General features: G+C 40.7%; 1 protein-coding gene across 1 annotated transcript in view; it reads left to right on the top strand.

The window, feature by feature from the left end:
- Nucleotides 1-19,110, top strand: part of LOC121385009 (26S proteasome non-ATPase regulatory subunit 3-like) — a 39,288-nt gene extending 20,178 nt beyond the window's left edge. Inside the window, exons 5-11 of the mRNA XM_041515537.1 lie at nucleotides 2,799-2,935; nucleotides 3,930-4,120; nucleotides 4,979-5,197; nucleotides 6,408-6,631; nucleotides 7,217-7,372; nucleotides 8,807-8,857; nucleotides 18,855-19,110. Coding sequence (XP_041371471.1) covers nucleotides 2,799-2,935; nucleotides 3,930-4,120; nucleotides 4,979-5,197; nucleotides 6,408-6,631; nucleotides 7,217-7,372; nucleotides 8,807-8,857; nucleotides 18,855-18,932 — 1,056 coding nt within the window. The 3' untranslated portion in view covers nucleotides 18,933-19,110. The remainder of the gene's footprint in view (nucleotides 1-2,798; nucleotides 2,936-3,929; nucleotides 4,121-4,978; nucleotides 5,198-6,407; nucleotides 6,632-7,216; nucleotides 7,373-8,806; nucleotides 8,858-18,854) is intronic.
- The last annotated feature ends 4,814 nt before the right edge of the window (nucleotides 19,111-23,924 follow it).

The raw sequence follows: 23,924 nt of genomic DNA on the forward strand, positions 1-23,924 counted from the left end.
GCCCTATCTGCAGACGCTGCCTCCACATGTTTTTGAAATGGTTTTTTAGAAGGGTCTTGACTTCACCATATGATATCTGGTGGGCTGTTTGCTCCTGTTTGCAACCCAGCTTGGAGAGTCTTGTCAGCTTTTTCATTTCCCATAACACCACAGTGGAAGGGGATCCACTGTAACACCAGTTTTGTTTTGGAGCCCAGTGTTTGCATTTCCCTTCTGGTATCCTGGAGGATCTGGTCTATCTGTGTGGACTGAAGACTGGAGAAGGGCTCGGCAATCAGTGAGGAAGACTGTGTGAGAAAATGGGTCGTCTCTTCCATTCAGGATCTGAGCAGCATGAAGTAAGGCGCAGGTTTCAGCTCTGAAGTTGGTGGAGAACTGACCAATGGCGACAGACTTGGTGTCAGAGCTGCTGTCAGGATACTGTATGTAGACACCACCTCCCCCATTTCATACAGCATTTTCTGCAGAGCACTGGTATATCAAAGGCTGTGGTATGTGCTATCCTGTCTATAGGATGGTGCATATAAAAGATCCCTTGCTGCTAATCGAAAAGAGCAGAGCATGAACTGGCAACATGAGATAAAATTTTGTATAAAGCTTTATCATGTTCTGTTACAAATCACGTTTAATATCATGGTAGTTTTTCACAGAGTTATGCCCCTTGAACCTATGTAAAAATTAGTTTTTCTTACTTTTTTTTTTTTTTTAACCATTGCCTGAAGAAAGATATTAGATAAATTTTGTATATAGCTTTATGAGGTTCTGTTACAGATCACATTTAACATCATGATAATTTTTCACTGAATTTTGGAGATATAAAACTTTGTTTGACTCGGTAGGCAACATTTGTTGCTTTAGCAATACCTTCCGACTCAGAATGCTCATTTTCTTAGCCGTACATATTTCTCTTTTGACCTGCTATCTAAATAATAAAAACAGCATGCCATGTTTTACTTCCTAAGACGTTAATCAGCTGCCTGCAAGTTTGGTTTTCACTATTTTTTTGTTTTATTATTCCATCTTTCAAACTGAGTTTTCTTAACCTTCTGACTACTGCAGGTGAGATATCTCATCCGACATCACCCCAGTCGACATACTGTATACAGTGCATTCCCTAATTCATATTTCACGCCGTTTTTCACACAACACTCACCGTAAACCATTTATTAACAGGAAACTGAAGACAACTCAGCTTCTATTTTTAAAATTTTTTAATTTTCAGTTTTTCAGCAAGTATTTTCGCTTGACAACAATGGCGGCAAGTCGCGGTCATTTTCAGGGATCGATAGCTGATTGTTACAGCTATTTTGATTGTTTTACCAACAACAAAAATCACCAAATATTTGGATATGAATCGGAGTTCGGTTTTTTTTTTTATATATATTTTGGTCAAAAAGTCATTGTTATGGGGAATAATGGACATAGATACTGGACAGCTGGCCACAAATGCCCATAAGTAAACCCGATTTAAAAAAAATTTTGCCTGATTTTAATCAACTGATCTAAAATATAAAAATTAGAAAAATACACAAAAATAATATTTACAGATTAAAATATGAACTTTATTTTATGTATTTATAAAACATTCAAGTGAATATATGTGAATAAAAATTATAAATTTGTACCCACTCAATGTGGTTTTTGTCAAAAATTTATCCAGTAGTCTAAAGGTTAAATAATATACTGTAAATCATAAAATATTATTTGCCTTAAATTTTAGTGGAATCCATAATAGTGACCTATTAGCGACATAAAACTTTAGCGAAGGTCAGCATATCAAACATTCAAAACCTTAATTTTTCGGTCACGCAATGTACATTATTTCCGGTTATAAATGGCCTCAAACATCAAGTGAAGCTGCTTACCGTCAACTGAAATTTAGGAAAAACATTGTAGTTCTATACATGCAAACTAATTATTGTTGTTTGCTATCCTTATTGTTTAATCAACAGCATGTTGTGTGTTCAGTTAATCTCTGACAAAATGTTTTCGGAGCCGGAATTGCCGGTGCACTGGAGCTTATCGTTAATCAACAGTGACTGGGCCCGGTACAATGAAGTATTACCATTGACATACAGACAGTTCGATGACAAAATAAATAATTAATTTTAAAATAAATATGAAAAACAGGTTATGTATATGACACATTACATAACCGGTTTTTCATATTTATTTATGTTCACTTGTTTGCAATCATTACTGTAAAAAAAAAAACGCGGTGCATTGCATTTATTGCTTTTGCGATGTCCAAATCGTATGGCTGGTGACTGATTGAAGTTTGCTTAGTTCACGTGAGCATGTGGATTAGCGGTCAGTGGTAATTGAATAGTAATTTCAAATATTTTGCTTGAGAAGGGGTATTGGGGTGGTTTTTAAAATTATATTATAGGTGGGGGTTTTTGGGTTTTTTTTTCTCCCTGTAGCCTGCCGGGTTTATGTCATAGGCGAAACTGGTTGCCCGGTCGTGAAATCTGTTAACTCGGGCGTCCGGGTACAGGATTTTTTCAACCCTGTACATGTACTATGTGTGTTCCTAAGTGTTATAGACATTGTTCTGTTTTGTATGCCACAGTACCCAGGCTTTGACAGTAGTGGAGTGTTATTTATTCTCGAAACCGTTTATGCGATGCATGTTTGTTTATTGCCTCGGTTCTTTGAGAGTTTTGTTTGATTTTCTTTTAATGTCTTAAATTTAGCGTCATGAAATATTAGCGTTTTTGTAAGGCCTCGCTAAATTCGCTAATATTTTATGCTTGCTAACATTTCCTGATATACAGTCTTACGTTTCCATGTTGCAGGCGGCCAAGTGCTCTGACCTACTTATGAAGAAGATTGGTCAGCACAACAGACGCACACTGGATACGCTGGCGGCCAAGTGCTACTTCTACTACTCGAGATCCTACGAACTCACTAACCAACTTGACAGAATCAGGGAGTACGGTGCATTCTAAATATGTGGGGGGAGGGCAGAATCAGGGAGTATGATACATTCTAAACGGGGGAGGGGCAGAATCAGGGAGTATGATGCATTCTAAATAAAGGGGAGGGGGCAGAATCAGGGAGTATGATGCATTCTAAATGGGGGGGGGGGCAGAATCAGGGAGTATGATGCATTCTAAATGAGGGGGGACAGAATCGGGGAGTATGAAGCATTCTAAGTAAAGGTCGGAGATGGAGCAGAATCAGGGAGTATGATGCATTCTAAATGGGGGGGGGGGCAGAATCAGGGAGTATGATGCATTCTAAATAAGGGGGGACAGAATCAGGGAGTATGAAGCGTTCTAAATAAGGGGGGACAGAATCAGGGAGTATGAAGCATTCTAAATAAAGGGGGAGATGGGGCAGAATCAGGGAGTATGATTTATTCTAAGTACAGGGGACAGAATCAGGGAGTATGATGCATTCTAAATAAAGGGGGGTGACAGAATCAGGGAGTATAATATATAAACTTAATGTGTGATTGCTCGCCTGGCACCATTTCAGAAGAGAGAGCTTCAGCTCACCTTGAGTTTATCAGGGGTGGGAATTCTCCTCGGATCAGCTGTTTTCCTCTCGTAGAACATTGTGTTTCCTCGCATTTTGATCATCCTTTCCTCGAAAATGTGTCGGATGGCACGGATTTTAACCTAGGATTTCAAGAATTTCCTGGACCCCTCTAGATTTCCTCTTTTTTACAGTTCATCAATTCCCACCCCTGGTTTATTCATGGCCAAGTTTCGTATGAGGTAAATTCTGGAAACTCGTTAAATATACAGATGTCGTTTTTAAATACATTATCTATTTATGTCATTTTGAGGTGGTGTTGTTAAAGAAAGCAAACTTTTAACTTTTCCTTCCAGGGATTTTTCATGATGTGTAGCAAATAATGCTTCGGTATATTTTTATTAGTAGGACTTTATAAAACCAAGAAATGAAATAAATCTTTTCAGATTCCTTCACGCTAGACTTCGAACAGCGACGCTGCGATCTGATTCGGAGGGTCAGGCCACGCTGATCAACTTGTTGCTGAGAAATTACCTCCATTACAGTCTGTACGAGCAGGCTGATAAACTCGTGTCCAAGTCGACCTTCCCAGAACTGTCGTCCAACAATGAGTGGGCCAGATTTCTGTATTATTTAGGTGCGTTTCTTAGTGCAAGATTTCTCTATTATTTAGGTGCGTTTCTTAGTGCGAGATTTCTCTATTATTTAGGCGCGTTTCTTAGTGCGAGATTTCTCTATTATTTAGGTGTGTTTCTTAGTGCGAGATTTCTCTATTATTTAGGTGCGTCTCTCTCTTTCTCTCTCTCTCTCTCTCTCTCTCTCTCTCTCTCATGTATAAACATTGTTTTAAATGAGGAGATTCTTAACATATAAGTATTAAGTAGTATTTTCATTGCACTGATGGATTCTTTTATATGGTTTATACTACCAAATCCGATAGAAAACAATAGTAACATATGTTGCTTGAACTCCTGCCTTCAATCGACATAATGGGTAGCATCTATGTCTACCCTAGTTCCACGCAAAATTTGAGTACTCTTCTCTTTTTTTACAGTTATCCCATACATGTTTCAAGCACACGGCTACTTGACACAGTGGTACTAGATGAAATAAAATTGCATACATTTTATGCACAGATAAAACTTTTTTTTTTACAACCGACACACTCACATTTATCACCAATCACAGAACTTGTGGTGTTAACTTCTCTATCAAAAGTTGGTGTACCTCGAACTTTGACCCAGCTGGAAGTTATTTGGTTTAGTACTACCTCTAAGGGTGGGATTTAGTTAGTCATTAGTGCTTCGGTCATAGGATTGAACCTGGCAAGGGGGACCCATTTGGGTTTTTCCCATCTCAACCAGTGCCCCACAACCGGTATATCGAAGACTGTCTGTTATCTGAAATCCCAAACTCTCGAAGACGTCCACCCTGGAAAATTAGCTCATCTTACGACAGAAATTTAAGGGCTGAGATGTTTGTGTTTTAATTTCAGGAAAAATAAAATCTGCACAGCTGGAATACTCGGCAGCGCACAAACATCTGCTGCAGGCAATGAGAAAGGCACCCCAGCACTCGGCGGTCGGCTTTAAACAGACTGTACAGCGATTGGCCATCACCGTTGAGTTGTTGCTAGGCGAGATCCCCGACAGATACACGTTTCGACAGCCGACGATGAGGAAAACTCTGGCACCATACTTTCAGCTCACTCAAGGTATATCGTTACTGTACTCAATAAAGGGGTAGGACTTTCAACTCACTCAAGGTATATCGTTACTGTACTCAATAAAGGGGTAGGACTTTCAACTCACTCAAGGTATATCGTTACTGTACTCAACAAAGGGGTGGAACTTTCAACTCACTCACGGTATATCGTTACTGTACTCAATAAAGGGGTAGGACTTTCAACTCACTCAAGGTATATCGTTACTGTACTCAACAAAGGGGGGGGACTTTCAACTCACTCTAGGTATATCGTTACTGTACTCAACAAAGGGGCGGGACTTTCAACTCACTCAAGGTATATCGTTACTGTACTCAACAAAGGGGAGGAACTTTCAACTCACTCTAGATATATCGTTACTGTACTCAACAAAGGGGCGGGACTTTCAACTCACTCAAGGTATATCGTTACTGTACTCAACAAAGGGGAGGAACTTTCAACTCATTCAAGGTATATCGTCACTGTACTCAACAAACGGGCGGGAAGATCGTTACTGTATTCAACAAAGGGGCGGGACTTTCAACTCACTCAAGGTACATTGTTACTGTACTCAACAAAGGGGCGGGAAGATCGTTACTGTACTCAACAAAGGGGCGGAACTTTCAACTCACTCAAGGTACATTGTTACTGTACTCAACAAAGGGGCGGAACTTTCAACTCACTCAAGGTATATCGTTACTGTACTCAACAAAGGGGCGGGAAGATCGTTACTGTACTCAACAAAGGGGCGGGACTTTCAACTCACTCAAGGTACATTGTTACTGTACTCAACAAAGGGGAGGAACTTTCAACTCACTCAAGGTACATTGTTACTGTACTCAACAAAGGGGCGGGAAGATCGTTACTGTACTCAACAAAGGGGCGGGACTTTCAACTCACTCAAGGTACATTGTTACTGTACTCAACAAAGGGGCGGAACTTTTAACTCACTCAAGGTATATTGTTTCTGTACTTAAAAAAGGGGTCAGACGTAGTAGCCCAGTGGTAAACCGCTCGCTTCATGAGGGGTCGGTGGGCCCATTGGGCTATTTTTCATTCTAGCCGCACAGGGTAGTACATACCACAGCCTTTGTTACATTAGCTGTGGAGCAATGGGCCCACCGATGGGAATCGATCCTACTACTACATCTCGCCCACTTCACTAATGGTGTCGTTTAAACCAAACCAACAAACTAATTTCTAATTGTGTTCTTGTTGCCAGCCGTGAGGATGGGCAACCTGCTGCGGTTCAATGAGGTTCTCGCCAAGTTCGGCACCAAGTTCCAGGCGGAGGACACCTACAAGTTGATAATCCGCCTGCGCCACAACGTCATCAAGACGGGCGTCAGGATGATCAGTCTGTCGTACTCCCGCATCTCACTCAGCGACATCGCGCACAAACTCTCACTCGACAGTCCCGAGGATGCAGAGTACATTGTCGCAAAGGTCAGTATACCTGTATGTTACTGTCGATCTCTCTCTCTCTCTCTCTCTTTCTCTTCTCTCTCTCTCTCTCTCTCTCTCTCTCTCTCTCTCTCTCTCTCTCTCTCTCTCTCTCTCTCTCTCTCTAATGGTATGCAAATTTGCAAGGTCTCTATGTATTGTGTTGCTGTGGATGGGTCATTTGCTTACAAGCCAACAAGGCCAACGTTTTCAAAGATTTGTTTAAAATCCGTGACGTCAAACTAATGTGTCCCAATCAGGATGACGTCATATTACCGATGGCTGTGATTTTAGTACTGTGATTTAACAAAAATTTAATTAAAATGTTATTTTTGAAGTGTTATAGAATTCACTACTCGTGTTTTTTAATATGTAAAATATCAACCTCGTCTAGTTAATCGGCAGAGCCTCGACAAATACCGATTAACATAGACTCGGTTGATATTTTCCATATTAAAAAATACTCGTGACGAATTCTCTATTTATCCCCCCAGGGTGATATAAATCATTATGACACATGTGTAATACTGGTTATATTTCCCTGTATATCTTGAACTACATGGATAATACATTTATTTATCCCCCCAGACTATCCGAGACGGTGTGATCGAGGCCACGATTGACCACGAGAAGGGTTACGTCCAGTCGAAGGAAACGGTAGATATTTACACGACGAAGGAGCCAATGACAGCATTTCACCAGAGAATCAGCTTCTGTCTCGACATTCACAACCACTCCGTGAAGGTGAGTCAGGAACACTGTCAGATTTTTTTTTAAATAAAAACATTTCAGCTTGATATAATTAAATTTCCATTACCTTCATTACAGTTTAACGTCATCCCATGGTAGCATCGCAAGATTGTTAATGTTAAATTCAATTAATGTAAATATAATGTTTTATGGGAATTTCATAGGCTAGCTGATGATGTCACGCTATGTTGGTACTTTTTAATTTGAATTATTTCAGGTATACTTGCCCTCAAGTTTGCATTGTACAAAAAGTTTTAATTTACTTTACATATTTCTATTGACAGCTCTTTACACTGTGTTTACATAATTTTTATACAATTTATATTGTTAATGAAAATATTTATTTCATATACTTACCTATGTTTGATACCCAGTACCCAATCTGTATTTTTAGTGTTGGGATGTCAATAAACATTCATTCATTCATTTGTTTTACTGAGCGCTATTGTTTAAGAACCAAAACATAATTCAAAATAAAATGTGTTATTATCAATAAGTATGTTTCAAATTTAATTATAAGTATTGTCTGTTATTTTTTTTACGTTCATCGGGGTATAACTTTAAAAAAAAGAATCTGCAAGTTTATGTGAGAACAGTTTCACAGATTCACACAGTTTGCGGATGATATTTTGTTTTCATACCCCAAATTTGGCGATTGGCACAGCTAACCCTGGCATTGCGTGCCTCATGGAAAATGTACAACACAAACCAGTAAGTGTGAGTGACTCTTAAATGTCATTCCATAGAATCTCTGTGTGTGTGTGTGTGTGTACAGGGGCATGATTTGGCTCATTCGGTTGAGTGCTTGGCATAGCTAGCCCTGGCATTGCGTGCCACATGGAAAATGTACAACGCAAACCAGTAAGTGTGAGTGACTCTTAAATGTCATTCCATAGAATCTCTGTGTGTGTGTGTACAGGGGCACGATTTGGCTCAGTCGGTTGAGTGCTCGCTTGACGTGCTTGGCATAGCTAGCCCTGGCATTGCGTGCCTCATGGAAAATGTACAACGCAAACCAGTAAGTGTGAGTGACTATTAAATGTCATTCCATAGAATCTCTGTGTGTACAGGGGCACGATTTGGCTCAGTCGGTTGAGTGCTCACTTGACGTGCTTGCGTTGCAGGATCAAACTACCTCGGTGGATCCATTCAACTGATTGGAGGTTTTCTCGTTCCAACCAGTGCACCACAACTAGTCAAAGGCTGTGGTATGTGCTTTCCTGTCATTGGGAAAGTGCATATAAAAGATGCCTTGCTGCATTAAGAAAAATGTAGCGGGGTTTCCATTGATGACTACGAGTCAGAAATACCAAATGTTTGACATCCAATAGACTATGATTAATTAATCAATGTGCTCTAGTGGTGTCGTTAAACAAAACATATTATGTCTGTGTGTTTACTGAACTAGTTTTTTATTTCTGTTTTCAGGCAATGAGATTCCCACCGAAGTCTTACAACAAGGATTTGGAATCGGCCGAGGTTAGATATTCATACAAATCTTCAATACGTCCTGAAAATAAAATAAATGTGTGCTGTCTTGGGGAAAATGTATACTGATTGAAAGAATTAAGGAAACACTTTGAAATGAAACCATATTTTAATGAATTACTACTGTAGTAATATCGGTGTATAACCCAAAGCTGTAATGTGTGAGTGAATGCCGATTCTGTGGAAATGGCTGCCAGTAACACGGTCAGTTTCCTGATACTATGAATTATGGTTTGGGTTGCACTCTATATATGATGTCTGTATGTAACCCGAAGATGTAATAATGTGTGAGTGAATGCTAATTATGTGGAAATGGCTGCCAGTAACACGGTCAGTTTCCTGACACCATGAATTATGGTTTGGGTTGCACTCTCTATATGATGTCTGTATGTATGGGATCCCTTATTTCATTCTATCAGTATATATAAAAGATTAGCTTGTTAGTCCATTCTTTATTGATCCAACCAGAAGGGACTAAAAGAATCTATCACCGTTGTGAGATATAGATACGGCAATTCCAACCCTCGGGACAGAAATGTTTTTTGTGAGGGCCAAGGCTTACCAAGACCCTTACAAAAACAATTTGTCCCAAGTGTTGGAATTGCCGTTATTTATACCTCACAACGGTGATTGATTCTTTTTCTTGCGCATTTACTTACAGTAACAAAACATTAATTTTGTAACCTACGGTTTGTTTATTGTAGAACGATTCATAAACATTTCACCTACAAACACATTTAATCATACACAGGGGAAATATAATCCACATTATGCAACAACATAAAAATGTAACAACTTACCAATAAATATAAAGTTGAAAATATTAATTTTAAAACAATGATACAACGTGAAGTTGCAAACAGAATTTCGTAAACCACGAGTTCTGACGTCAATCGTCGTAAAGCATGAGTTATGACGTCACTCGTATGTAGAAATCGTGTAGCCCTCGGGTCAGACGGATTTATCTAGCATCATGCAGAAGCTGGATAACCCTGTCCAGTGACAAGAAAGATTTATCTAGCATCATGCAGAAGCTGGATAACCCTGTCCAGTGACAAGAAAGATTTATCTAGCATCATGCAGAAGCTGGATAACCCTGTCCAGTGACAAGAAAGATTTATCTAGCATCATGCAAAAGCTGGATAACCCTGTCCAGTGACAAGAAAGATTTATCTAGCATCATGCAAAAGCTGGATAACCCTGTCCAGTGACAAGAAAGATTTATCTAGCATCATGCAAAAGCTGGATAACCCTGTCCAGTGGCAAGAAAGATTTATCTAGCATCATGCAGAAGCTGGATAACCCTGTCCAGTGGCAAGAAAGATTTATCTAGCATCATGCAAAAGCTGGATAACCCTGTCCAGTGACAAGAAAGATTTATCTAGCATCATGCAAAAGCTGGATAACCCTGTCCAGTGACAAGAAAGATTTATCTAGCATCATGCAGAAGCTGGATAACCCTGTCCAGTGACAAGAAAGATTTATCTAGCATCATGCAGAAGCTGGATAACCCTGTCCAGTGACAAGAAAGATTTATCTAGCATCATGCAAAAGCTGGATAACCCTGTCCAGTGACAAGAAAGATTTATCTAGCATCATGCAGAAGCTGGATAACCCTGTCCAGTGACAAGAAAGATTTATCTAGCATCATGCAGAAGCTGGATAACCCTGTCCAGTGACAAGAAAGATTTATCTAGCATCATGCAGAAGCTGGATAACCCTGTCCAGTGACAAGAAAGATTTATCTAGCATCATACAGAAGCTGGATAACCCTGTCCAGTGACAAGAAAGATTTATCTAGCATCATGCAGAAGCTGGATAACCCTGTCCAGTGACAAGAAAGATTTATCTAGCATCATGCAGAAGCTGGATAACCCTGTCCAGTGACAAGAAAGATTTATCTAGCATCATGCAGAAGCTGGATAACCCTGTCCAGTGACAAGAAAGATTTATCTAGCATCATGCAAAAGCTGGATAACCCTGTCCAGTGACAAGAAAGATTTATCTAGCATCATGCAAAAGCTGGATAACCCTGTCCAGTGGCAAGAAAGATTTATCTAGCATCATGCAGAAGCTGGATAACCCTGTCCAGTGACAAGAAAGATTTATCTAGCATCATGCAAAAGCTGGATAACCCTGTCCAGTGACAAGAAAGATTTATCTAGCATCATGCAAAAGCTGGATAACCCTGTCCAGTGACAAGAAAGATTTATCTAGCATCATGCAGAAGCTGGATAACCCTGTCCAGTGACAAGAAAGATTTATCTAGCATCATGCAGAAGCTGGATAACCCTGTCCAGTGACAAGAAAGATTTATCTAGCATCATGCAAAAGCTGGATAACCCTGTCCAGTGACAAGAAAGATTTATCTAGCATCATGCAGAAGCTGGATAACCCTGTCCAGTGACAAGAAAGATTTATCTAGCATCATGCAGAAGCTGGATAACCCTGTCCAGTGACAAGAAAGATTTATCTAGCATCATGCAGAAGCTGGATAACCCTGTCCAGTGACAAGAAAGATTTATCTAGCATCATGCAGAAGCTGGATAACCCTGTCCAGTGACAAGAAAGATTTATCTAGCATCATGCAGAAGCTGGATAACCCTGTCCAGTGACAAGAAAGATTTATCTAGCATCATGCAGAAGCTGGATAACCCTGTCCAGTGACAAGAAAGATTTATCTAGCATCATGCAGAAGCTGGATAACCCTGTCCAGTGACAAGAAAGATTTATCTAGCATCATGCAGAAGCTGGATAACCCTGTCCAGTGACAAGAAAGATTTATCTAGCATCATGCAGAAGCTGGATAACCCTGTCCAGTGACAAGAAAGATTTATCTAGCATCATGCAGAAGCTGGATAACCCTGTCCAGTGACAAGAAAGATTTATCTAGCATCATGCAGAAGCTGGATAACCCTGTCCAGTGACAAGAAAGATTTATCTAGCATCATGCAGAAGCTGGATAACCCTGTCCAGTGACAAGAAAGATTTATCTAGCATCATGCAGAAGCTGGATAACCCTGTCCAGTGACAAGAAAGATTTATCTAGCATCATGCAGAAGCTGGATAACCCTGTCCAGTGACAAGAAAGATTTATCTAGCATCATGCAGAAGCTGGATAACCCTGTCCAGTGACAAGAAAGATTTATCTAGCATCATGCAGAAGCTGGATAACCCTGTCCAGTGACAAGAAAGATTTATCTAGCATCATGCAGAAGCTGGATAACCCTGTCCAGTGACAAGAAAGATTTATCTAGCATCATGCAGAAGCTGGATAACCCTGTCCAGTGGCAAGAAAGATTTATCTAGCATCATGCAGAAGCTGGATAACCCTGTCCAGTGGCAAGAAAGATTTATCTAGCATCATGCAGAAGCTGGATAACCCTGTCCAGTGACAAGAAAGATTTATCTAGCACCATGCAAAAGCTGGATAACCCTGTCCAGTGACAAGAAAGATTTATCTAGCACCATGCAGAAGCTGGCTAATTCATTCCAGTGAGCAAAAATACAGGTTTCGTCTCCATCTGTCTGTCTGTCTGTCTCTCATATAGTTTTCTGGACATTTGTTTTCGCAATGCCTCAAGATAGTGAGGCGAAATTTTGTGTGAAGCTTTATTAAGTTCTGTTATAGATCAAACTTTACTATCATGTCAGTTTATACATTTTTCACAGAGTAATGGCCCTTGAACTAAGGCGATATAAAAATTAGTTTTCACAATCCCCCTTGATATTAAGGTCTCACTACACGGATGTCATCTGCCATTGACACCCATGTGAAATTGCCCAACTTCAAATGAAGATTGCCAATAGAACGGGTTCTCGTTGGCACTAACAACATACACCATTGCAAACATATATTATATAAGCTCTTTTTTTTCACTCTAAAATTGAGGACATTTCCATCTCAGTTTTTGCTAAATTACCACATCTGGCTGTAGTACCGGTCCGAACAAGTGGTTCATTAACCGATTCACTCCAGATGTCTCTGCCACTATACATCCATGTCCCAAAAAGTCAATACACAATATTAAAAAATAACATGGCAAACTCCAGCCAGAAGGCTTACCATTAAACATACAAATTGTTTTAATTCTTCACCATTTCCTAGAAGTGAGTATGTGAACCACAACATATGTCACAAGTTTTAGGAACTATAGTGGACCGTGATGAATGAACTCTCACCCAGAAGTCATCTGTGTCGAGAAACCTACGCTGAAACTTAAAGGAAACATGACACGAGACCATATTATAGCTCATTTTAAAAGAAAAATGATATAAAAATAATATACAAATAACTTTATAACAATAAAATACGTGTAGTTAACTTAAAATTAAGAAATTACGCTAATCAGTATCAAAGTACGATTTATGCATATTTCTTCGTGAGCGTTCGGAAAAAAGGGAAGTGACGTCAGAGCCGCTGTACTCTTCCATTGTTGTTAACTGTTTATATATGGAGTAAGGGGCTTACGATCTTTTCAGTCCAACAGTGCCGTACTGCGCGGCCTTTGGGTGTAAAAATAAACAGTTTAAACGATCGGGATTGTCTTTTTATGGTTTTCCAAAGGATTGTATCCGAAGAAAGACGCGTGTATTTTATCGCAAAAGAAAAGATTGGACACCAACACCGCATAGTACTTTGGTGTCAGCCTAATTACAGCTCGGAGCCCGAACGTTACCCGGAGACAAAAACAGTACTCGGTTGCGAATGCCGAGGTGTACATTGTACATATTTGGCACAAAGATACACCTCAGCATGATGTATTTATATATGTTAAAACAAAAATGTAGAATTTTTTATTTATTTATTTTTTTGGAAAAAAATAGATTTTTCATGTTAGGGCTGTAGGCCTACATAACAAAATCTGTATTCACCGTCCAAAGAAGGAAACGTCAATAAGTAATTAAATATGGCATATACAAACATGGGATTTGGCATGAGGATACATCTCAGTACGATGTATTTAAATATCTTTTTAAAAAACGTGTAGAAAACAATAATAATTTTAAATAATGTTTTTAATCTTCGGGCGGAATACGTCACAAAAACGTTCCGAAGCCCCAAAGCAACACGAAGTTCAATACAAAAAAACCCACTACTGTCGGTGTCGAAATAACTATTATGTTTCATCCACGGGCTGACTTGAGAATCGGAGTGTTGTTTTAGTTAATTGGTCCTTTCTTTCCGTGGCCTGCACATGTGATTCCTGATTGGCAGGTGTATATTGCAGGGTATCGACCAGGTAAGTGATTACCACGGTCTAGACATACGTACAAAATACGTGCCAGTTTTTTTAAGATCACAGGGTATTGTGGCGTAACCTGTCGCGACTATAGTACAATGTTAATAGACATTATCAGCCGCCCTGCTTCATTACTGTAAATAATGCTGTAAAACCCTTGATTAAGTAGACTTTCCCATCTAAAATTACAAAACTGACCAATTACGTAGTACCAAAGAAAAGAAAATTATCACTTGGGTATCGTGAGTGGTCGTTTTTACTCTAACGCACCCTACCAATAGGCCTAATAATATGCTACTTTTTTTTATGAGAGAAAAATACTATAACCCCATTTCGTTCTATTGATGCAAATAGAAATATATTTAGTTTAAAAGTTGATTATACTCTCAAGTCATTTATGTTGTTTTACAAGCCAGGTTAATGAAAGTGAAGCGCCTTGTCGTAAATTAGAGCGTTTGTTTACACTGTGCATACAGATTTCATTATGTACAGCCCGAACATAAAAATGCGACATTTTCTTTTAAAAAACACCCAAAAATTTTTGTCCTACATTTATATTTTTTACATATTTAAATACATCATATCGAGGTGTATCTTTATGCTAAATATGAACAGTATACACCTCGGCATTAGCATCCGAGTTTTGGTTTTGTCTCCGGGTTGCTTTCGGGCTCCGGGCTGTAAATTGGTCGACCGGTCTGGTCTGGCACCATCAGTTTCTCCACCCTCCGACTCGCTATCCGTTTTTTCTTCAGTATCACTGTTGTAAGTAAATGTGTGTCTTTCTTCATTTACTAACAGCTCATATTGATACGGCAAAACGTTTTGCGAACGAACACTCATTGTTTTGGTAAGCTGTGCAAGTCTTAGATTCTTTATGAGTGGTACGGACTAATGCTTTTAAGTGTAAGGCTTCAGATCAAGCGACGCGTCTCTGACGTCACGGACCTCGTGATTGCCCTGCTCATTAAAGATCGGCAATTTCCGCTAAGAGCTCGTATCTGGGGTTCTTTTATGGAGATATTTTAAGTAATTAATTTTTTATAATTTTTTTTTTTAGGTGATTCAATTTATAATTAATTGTACATGGTTGGTGCCAAATATGGTTTACGTGACATGTTTCCTTTAATCATGACTTCCATGACAATTTACCCATTTTTCACAAGAGTTGTTGTCCCTGCACTTAGGAGGCCTAAACATTTGTTGGGTCTAGGTAGGTGACATGTATTGATTTAGCAGAAACCGGACTCAGTGGTGTCGTGGTTACGCCATCGGACTACAGGCTGATAGGTACAGGGTTCGCAGCCCAGTACCGGCTCCCACCCAAAGCGAGTTCTTAAGGGCTCATTGGGTAGTTGTAAGGCCACTACACCCTCTTCTCTCTCCCTAACCAACTAACATATAACCCACTGTCCTGGACAGACAGCCCAGATAGCTGAGGTGTGTGTCCAGGACAGCGTGCTTGAACGTGCTTTAGCAGTACTCTGAGAATACTTGTTGCTACAGTGAAACTCCTCTATTAAGACCACCTGTGGGACTTATGAAAATTGGTCTTAATAGTGGGGTGGTCCTATTACCGAATTACTAACATTTAGAAGGTTTTTAAAATTTTAATTGCGTTGTGTATAAAGTGATAAAAAAAAAGAAAAAAAAAGAAATGTACAATGTAAATGTGTCGTTGCCTGAATCTGTTTAACCAGCCATTTGAAGCCTTAAACTCACTTTCTGCAATTCCAAGTTCAGTTGCATATTTCAAAGCTTTCATTTTTAACATGGGGCCTGAAATCGGTACATCTTGACCGCGCATGCGTTGAAACCATTCCCACATTAATGTATTCAGCTGTTCTACGGAAGAACGTACACATAAACGTTTTCGATCATTATCTTTATTTTTCTCGTAGCCATCCAAAATCTCTGCCTTTCTTTTCAATATTAACTGTACTTGCGTTTTTCCGATACCGAATTTCTCTGCAAGCGTGCGTTGACTTTTTCCTGGACTGTCATTTATTAAAGTAACTTTTTGTTTCAAAGTCAATTCAGAGCGTGATTTACCCTTTTTGAGGGTTCCCATTTCAAACGTTGATATTACCTCTGCTGATATAACGGAAGAAATACAGCATTCGTAGTGATTACCGTTTACCTCACTTCGACAGGGTCAAATAACACCACCCCCCCCCCCCCCCCCCCCCCCCCCCCACAACTCACTTTGTGGCCTCAGTCATTACACATCTCAATAAAGGATAACAACACTTCTTTTGTTTCCTAGTGAATTAGTCGGTAAATTTATTCTATTGTGTCCTAATTATCATTAACACATTTTATTAGACTCGGTAGATTTAGGTTGTATCTTCAAACAACAGGTACATAAGCATTAAACACGTGTCATGCCGACTTCTGACCTGTATCGTTTCTTTCAACATCAAACGTGATTATAGCGACTTTCCGCTGGAATGGCTATTGCAATTTGTATAGACAGTTTATTGGTTACAATGCTATTTAATTGACGCGTGGAACGCCTGTTCTCATAATCCGAATGAGTGTCGGCTCTAGAGTCTGATGACTGGCTTGCAGCCAATCAGCGCGTTACATCGCTTCATTAATATTAATCAGTTGACAATGTTTTCCGGAAACTGAAAGTTGGTTATGTGAACAGATTGCGATGGGCGGTTTTTCAACGACTTAAACGTGTATCTCTCTTTAACAGTTTTAATTCATTTCAAAAGACAGAACATTGGTGTTTACTTTACTTCCTGTTACCTGTTCCAGTCTCGGCTAAAACAAAGCAAGCATTAAATTTAGATCAGTTATTGTTGAACAGCCTTGGGAATGAACAAATATGAGATATTCATATCGTAATTTGGTCGCACTGGCGGGGTCGAAATATACGCAAAACGACGATCGGGACTGACTTTACTGGTTGTAATCCGCAATAGCGGGGTGGTCTGAATACCGGGTAATTTTTACTATTAAATATGAAGGAAATATTCCGGTCTTCTAAAAAGTGGTCTGTTTAGTGGGGTGGTCTTAGAATCGGGGTGGTCGTTAGGTGGGGTTTCACTGTATTTGGTTATATTAGCATATGTGGTGGATCTCTTCTGTATGTCCGGTGTCATCTGTATTTTCTGGTCTCTTCTGTACATCCGGACTCTTCCTGTGCTAAAGCACTCGCTTGATACATGGTTGGTCTGGGATCGATCCCTGTTGGTGGCCCATTTGGCTATTTCTTGTTCCAGCTGGTGCATCACGAATGGTATATCAAATGACATGGTATGTGCTATCCTGTGTGGGATGGTGCATATAAAAAGATCCCTTGCTACTAATAGAAAATATAGCAGGTTTTCTCTGTAAGACTTGACAAATGTTTGACATCCAGTAGCCGGTGATTAATAAAATCAGTGTGCTCTAGTGGTGGTGTTAAACAAAAGATCTTATTAAGCTAAGTTACAGTTCAAAAGAGTAATAATATGCATGTACTTGTGTTTAATATTCCAATGAATACATCTATTTTGCATTATGAAATGTTAAGGGAAGGGAAAGTGTGTTTGTTAAGTGTTTTCAAAATGTGTCTTTGTATAATAGTAAAAACAAATAATTATATTATTTACATTAAGATTGGGAATTTATCAGTCCCAAATTGGGAATACAACCCTTGCAATTGCCCACAACAATATTGGAATTTATATTATCAGTCCCAAATTGGGAATACAACACATTTCGCCAATGACCAGTTCTCCGCAGCACTTATCAGTTGGGAATACAATCCTTGCAATTGCCCACAACAATCGCCAATGACCGTGGAATTGTTAGTTCTCCGCGGCACTTATCAGTCCCAAATTGGGAATACAATCCTTGCAATTGCCCACAACAATCGCCAATGACCGTGGAATTGTTAGTTCTCTGCAGCACTTATCAGTCCCAAATTGGGAATACAATCCATGCAATTGCCCACAACAATCGCCAATGACCGTGGAATTGTTAGTTCTCCGCAGCACTTATCAGTCCCAAATTGGGAATACAATCCTTGCAATTGCCCACAACAATCGCCAATGACCGTGGAATTGTTAGTTCTCCGCGGCACTTATCAGTCCCAAATTGGGAATACAATCCTTGCAATTGCCCACAACAATCGCCAATGACCGTGGAATTGTTAGTTCTCCACGGCACTTATCAGTCCCAAATTGGGAATACAATCCTTGGCCCACAACAATCGCCAATGACCGTGGAATAGTTCTCTGCAGCACATCAGTCCCAAATTGGGAATACAATCCATGCAATTGCCCACAACAATCGCCAATGACCGTGGAATTGTTAGTTCTCCGCAGCACTTATCAGTCCCAAATTGGGAATACAATCCTTGCAATTGCCCACAACAATCGCCAATGACCGTGGAATTGTTAGTTCTCCGCAGCACTTATCAGTCCCAAATTGGGAATACAATCCATGCAATTGCCCACAACAATCGCCAAATTGGGAATACAATCCTTGCAATTGCCCACAACAATCGCCAATGACCGTGGAATTGTTAGTTCTCCGCGGCATCTTTTTTGCCTTGGACTATATTCAAGGTGGTTTTTTTCAATGGCATCTTTTTTTTTGTCATGGACATTTTCTTAATTGCAGGGGATGGAAATAAAAATATGACATAGTCTTTGAGGAATGGTTGGGAATGTTGCTGATTATCGGGGTCTAGACACATGGCTGATAAAATCGTGCTATAGTGGAAATATCTTTTGTTTGTTTTGTAGGAGCGTCGCGAGAGAGAACAGCAGGAGTTGGAAAGTGCCAAGGAGATCGCTGATGAGGATTTTGATGGCTTCCCTTGAACTTGTTGCCAGATGGAATCCAGATTAATATTTAACAGAATCCCCATAACGCACGTGACTCGTTTTCGCCTGTTCGGAACTTGGTTTTTGTACAGAATCTTGTAGCAACATTATGTGAATTTTTGTTATCATTTTCAACTCGGCAAAATGGTACATTAAACAAAATTTGATGATGCAGGATACTTCGTTTTGTCATCTTGTTTCACATTGTGCAGGTTTGGTTTGGTGTGAGCAGGTTTGGTTTGTGCAGGTTTGGTTTCAGAGTACTGTCCTATTATATGTTATTGAAAATCTTCCAATTAATCCTCTTTTTCAAGACCCTGCAATGTTTTCCATATGTTTCGTTCCTGGCTAGGGATTTTGGAAGTTTCCATAGCACTACGAAATCGTAAAACCGTCATAAGCTAAGACATCACTATTGTATGTGACACCATAGCATATGATGGGTTTATGATTTCTTAGCACTAAGATAGCTTCAAAAATATGGGCCTAGTCTCGGAACTTTTCAAAGCCATCTCAGCACTACAGAATCGTAAACTCATCGTAGACAGTGATGTCACCCGCCATAATGATGTCATAGCTTACGATTGTTTTACAATTCCATAGTACTAAAATACATTAAAAATATGGATTCTGGGTCCTAAATCACCTCATGTTTACTCTCTTTAACGACATCACTAGAGCACATTGATTTATTAATTATTGGCCATTGGATGTCATACAATTTTTATAATTTTGACATATAGTTTTAGAGAGGTAATGTGCGTTCGGTGTGAGATTGATCCCCATTTGGCTGTTTTTTCGTCCAGCCATAGCTCAAGTCATCTCCAGCCCTACTTCGTATTGATATTCATATGTCACATATCAATATCAATAAGGGGTAGGGCTGGAGGTGACTCAAGCTTCTCCATCCTGGTTACCACGACTGGTATATCAAAGACTTGGGTCACAGATCAGGGAAACGTTAACACCATGACGGCAGCCATCGCAAGAAAACTCTTTATCATGCATTCATATGTAGAAAAGTAAATGATAGTTGACTGATCGGTAGGACTGGATGTAGCCCAGTGGTACAGTGCTCACGTGATGCGCAGTCGGTCTAGGATCAATCCCCAATGGTGGGCCCTTTGGACGTTTTCTCGCATCAGCCAGTGCACCACGACTGGTTTATCAAAGACCATGGTATGTGCTATCCTGTCTGTGGGAAAGTGCATATAAAAGATCCCTTGCTGCATTAGGTCTATTTTGGCTAGTCTTAGGATTATGAATTATTCAGAGAACCCCTGCACGTGCTGTAACCTCACCGTGGTGCAGGGGTGTAACATTTTTGAGTAAAATTCTGTGATATTTGTGTTTTTGCACAGTTCTTTACACTGTTCTTTACACTATTTTTGTTTAAACCTTGAATTTTTATATTGATGTTGATCATCACTTTATTTATTTGCATTACCATAGTTTGACACCCAATAGCCGATGTATTTTTCGTGCTGGGGTGTCGTTATTCATTCATTCATTCATTATTCAGAGAAAAACATCCATTTAGCAGAACTTTCATTGGTATAGGAAGCGAGGGATAAGGGGGCATGTGCCACACACACATTTTGTAGCAACATCGATGGTTTTTATATATTTATACATGTATTTATATATGTGTCTGTACCCCCCCCCCACACACACACACACACTTTTTGACACCTTTCTACGCCAGTGTCAAGAGGTTTATGGTCTACATTCAGAACAAGCAGTGTCACGCTTTATTGAAGTATTTTTGATAAACTCTCAAAACCTGAGGATTTTATGCTTTTAAAGAAAAAAATTACTGGCCTCTGTGGTGTAGTGGGTAAAGCATCAGATTTAAGGCTGGTACGTACTTGGTTCGCATCCTGGTACCGGCTCCCACCCAGAGCGAGATCAACTACTCTGTAAGACCACTATACCAACCTCTCTCACCAACAACTAATCCTCTGTCCATGACAGTGTGTTTGAACCTTAATTCATTGCATATAAACAGGACTGGTTCCCCCGTTTCTTGGATTTGCCTTTAAAAAACTCAGTTGTGTTGCTTTAAGTTAATAATGGAAGAAGGAACATGGTGAACAGTCTTCAGCGGTAGTTACTTCAGTCTGAACTAAAACCATTTTTAATATTTGAGAAAGACATGTCAAGTCTAGGTTATGTTGCTGGAAAGGGGCGTGACCTAGTTCAGAGGTAGGGCTGGACATATACCAGTGGTAAACAGCTCGCTTAATGCACGGTCGGTCTGAGATCGATCCCTGCCATTGAGCTATTTCTCGCTCCATCCAGTGCACCATGACTGCTATATCAAAGGCCGTGGGATGTTGCATTTAAAATATTCCTTGCTACTAATGGCAAAATGTAGCGGGTTTTCTCTCGTAGACTATATGTCGAAATTAACAAATGTTTGACATCCAACAGCCAATGGTTAATAAGTCAATGTGCTCTAGTGGTGGTGTTAAACAAAATAAAAGTTTTTTAGTCCAGAGGCAGAGGTAAAGCAATCGTGTACAACTGATATATCAAAAGCCATATCCTTCTATCCTGTTTGTGGGAAAGTGCTGTAAAAGGTACTTTGCTACTAATGGAAAAAAAAAGTCTCCCACCAATTGTCCCCTGCCAACCGACCACGAAAAAAGTAAAAAGTACGATCAGCTAACCGATCAAGCCCTTTTAAGGGCTAAAGCTGGGGGGGGGGGGGGGACCAACAATGACGCCCACCAATAGGCTACACTGTTCCGGTAGGAGCTACGATGCCCACCAATAGGCTACACTGTTCCGGTTGGAGCTACGACGCCCACCAATAGGCTACACTGTTCCGGTAGGAGCTACGACACCCACCAATAGGCTACTCGGTTCCGGTAGGAGCTATGACGCCCACCAATAGGCTACACTGTTCCGGTAGGAGCTACGACGCCCACCAATAGGCTACACTGTTCCGGTAGGAGCTACGACGCCCACCAATAGGCTACACTGTTCCGGTAGGAGCTACGACGCCCACCAATAGGCTACACTGTTCCGGTAGGAGCTACGACGCCCACCAATAGGCTACACTGTTCCGGTAGGAGCTACGACGCTCACCAATAGGCTACTCGGTTCCGGTAGGAGCTACGACGCCCACCAATAGGCTACACTGTTCCGGTAGGAGCTACGACGCCCACCAATAGGCTACTCGGTTCCGGTAGGAGCTACGACGCCCACCAATAGGCTTAACTGTTCCGGTAGGAGCTACGACGCCCACCAATAGGCTACACGGTTCCGGTAGGAGCTACGACGCCCACCAATAGGCTACACTGTTCCGGAAGGAGCTACGACGCCCACCAATAGGCTACTCGGTTCCGGTAGGAGCTACGATGCCCACCAATAGGCTACATTGTTCCGGTAGGAGCTACGACGCTTACCAATAGGCTACTCGGTTCCGGTAGGAGCTACGACGCCCACCAATAGGCTACACTGTTCCGGTAGGAGCTACGACGCCCACCAATAGGCTACACTGTTCCGGTAGGAGCTACGACGCCCACCAATAGGCTACACGGTTCCGGTAGGAGCTACGACGCCCACCAATAGGCTACACTGTTCCGGAAGGAGCTACGACGCCCACCAATAGGCTACTCGGTTCCGGTAGGAGCTACGATGCCCACCAATAGGCTTCATTGTTCCGGTAGGAGCTACGACGCTTACCAATAGGCTACTCGGTTCCGGTAGGAGCTACGACGCCCACCAATAGGCTACACTGTTCCGGTAGGAGCTACGACGCCCACCAATAGGCTACACTGTTCCGGTTGTAGCTACGACGCCCACCAATAGGCTACACTGTTCCGGTAGGAGCTACGACGCCCATCAATAGGCTCCTCGGTTTCGGTAGGAGCTACGACGCCCACCAATAGGCTACACTGTTCCGGTAGGAGCTACGACGCCCACCAATAGGCTACACTGTTCCGGTAGGAGCTACGACGCTCACCAATAGGCTACTCGGTTCCAGTAGGAGCTAATATTTGGAAAACTAAATCAAAATTAAGCATTATCTCCCCTTTTCTCTTTCGATGAACCTATCCAAAATGCGTTAAAAATCACTTTCAAGAACTTTGCCCAACTTTTTACCTTTTTGACGTAATCCTACGGGATAGTCAAAATTCAATAGCACCACAAATGTCCCCGCCCTCTAGAGCGCTGGGTGTTGCCTCCTCCCACCCACCCCAAACCCTTTTTCTGTCCATGACAGGCGTGCGCTACAACTTGTTCTGAATGTGCACGTTAAACCCTTAGCCGGAGTACTCTGACTGTAAGAGAGCTAGACAGACATTTGGACAAATACGCTCTCATAAATGTACTCTGGCAAGTTAAACCCTATGACCTGGGCCCGTGCTTATAAAACTTTTAGAGTCCAGACTCAATCTCAAGTGACGTCACACGCATGCAGTTTGTATGGCGTTACTGTCTCAGACTCTATTAGAGTCTCGAGTCTAGACTCTAAACGTTTTATAAGCACCAGGCCAGACCTGAGCTGACCTAATGGGAAAATGTAGCGGGTTTTCGCTCTAAGACGATGGTAACCCGTACTCATTTCGGACGTAGCCCAAACTTCGGAATGCTCAATTTATGTAATATGTATTATTTATGAACAAAAACTATTAAAATAATGACCAATCGCCTTTGTGCAAAAATGTATGACGTACATGTAGACCCTGTCGTGCAAAACCCCGGGGATTTTGAATCGAGCTTTCCGTCAACACGAATTTGATAGTTCGCGAAAGAAAATTCGATACCTCCAATATTTGAGGTACGTATACACAATCAAATGATGCAAAGTATGAAAGAGCTAACAATTTAAATAATCCCCCAACATTTTGTTTCTTTGTATGGAAGCTCATTAAGGCCAGTGTAGTTGATGCTGTTAACCTACATCACGTGAGTATTAGGGGAGCCAACAAGGCCTATAACGTTCCAAACAGTTCGCTAATGGATAGGATTTCAGGC

The sequence above is a fragment of the Gigantopelta aegis genome, chromosome 11 (genome assembly GCF_016097555.1).
Source record: "Gigantopelta aegis isolate Gae_Host chromosome 11, Gae_host_genome, whole genome shotgun sequence".
Taxonomy (NCBI): domain Eukaryota; kingdom Metazoa; phylum Mollusca; class Gastropoda; order Neomphalida; family Peltospiridae; genus Gigantopelta; species Gigantopelta aegis.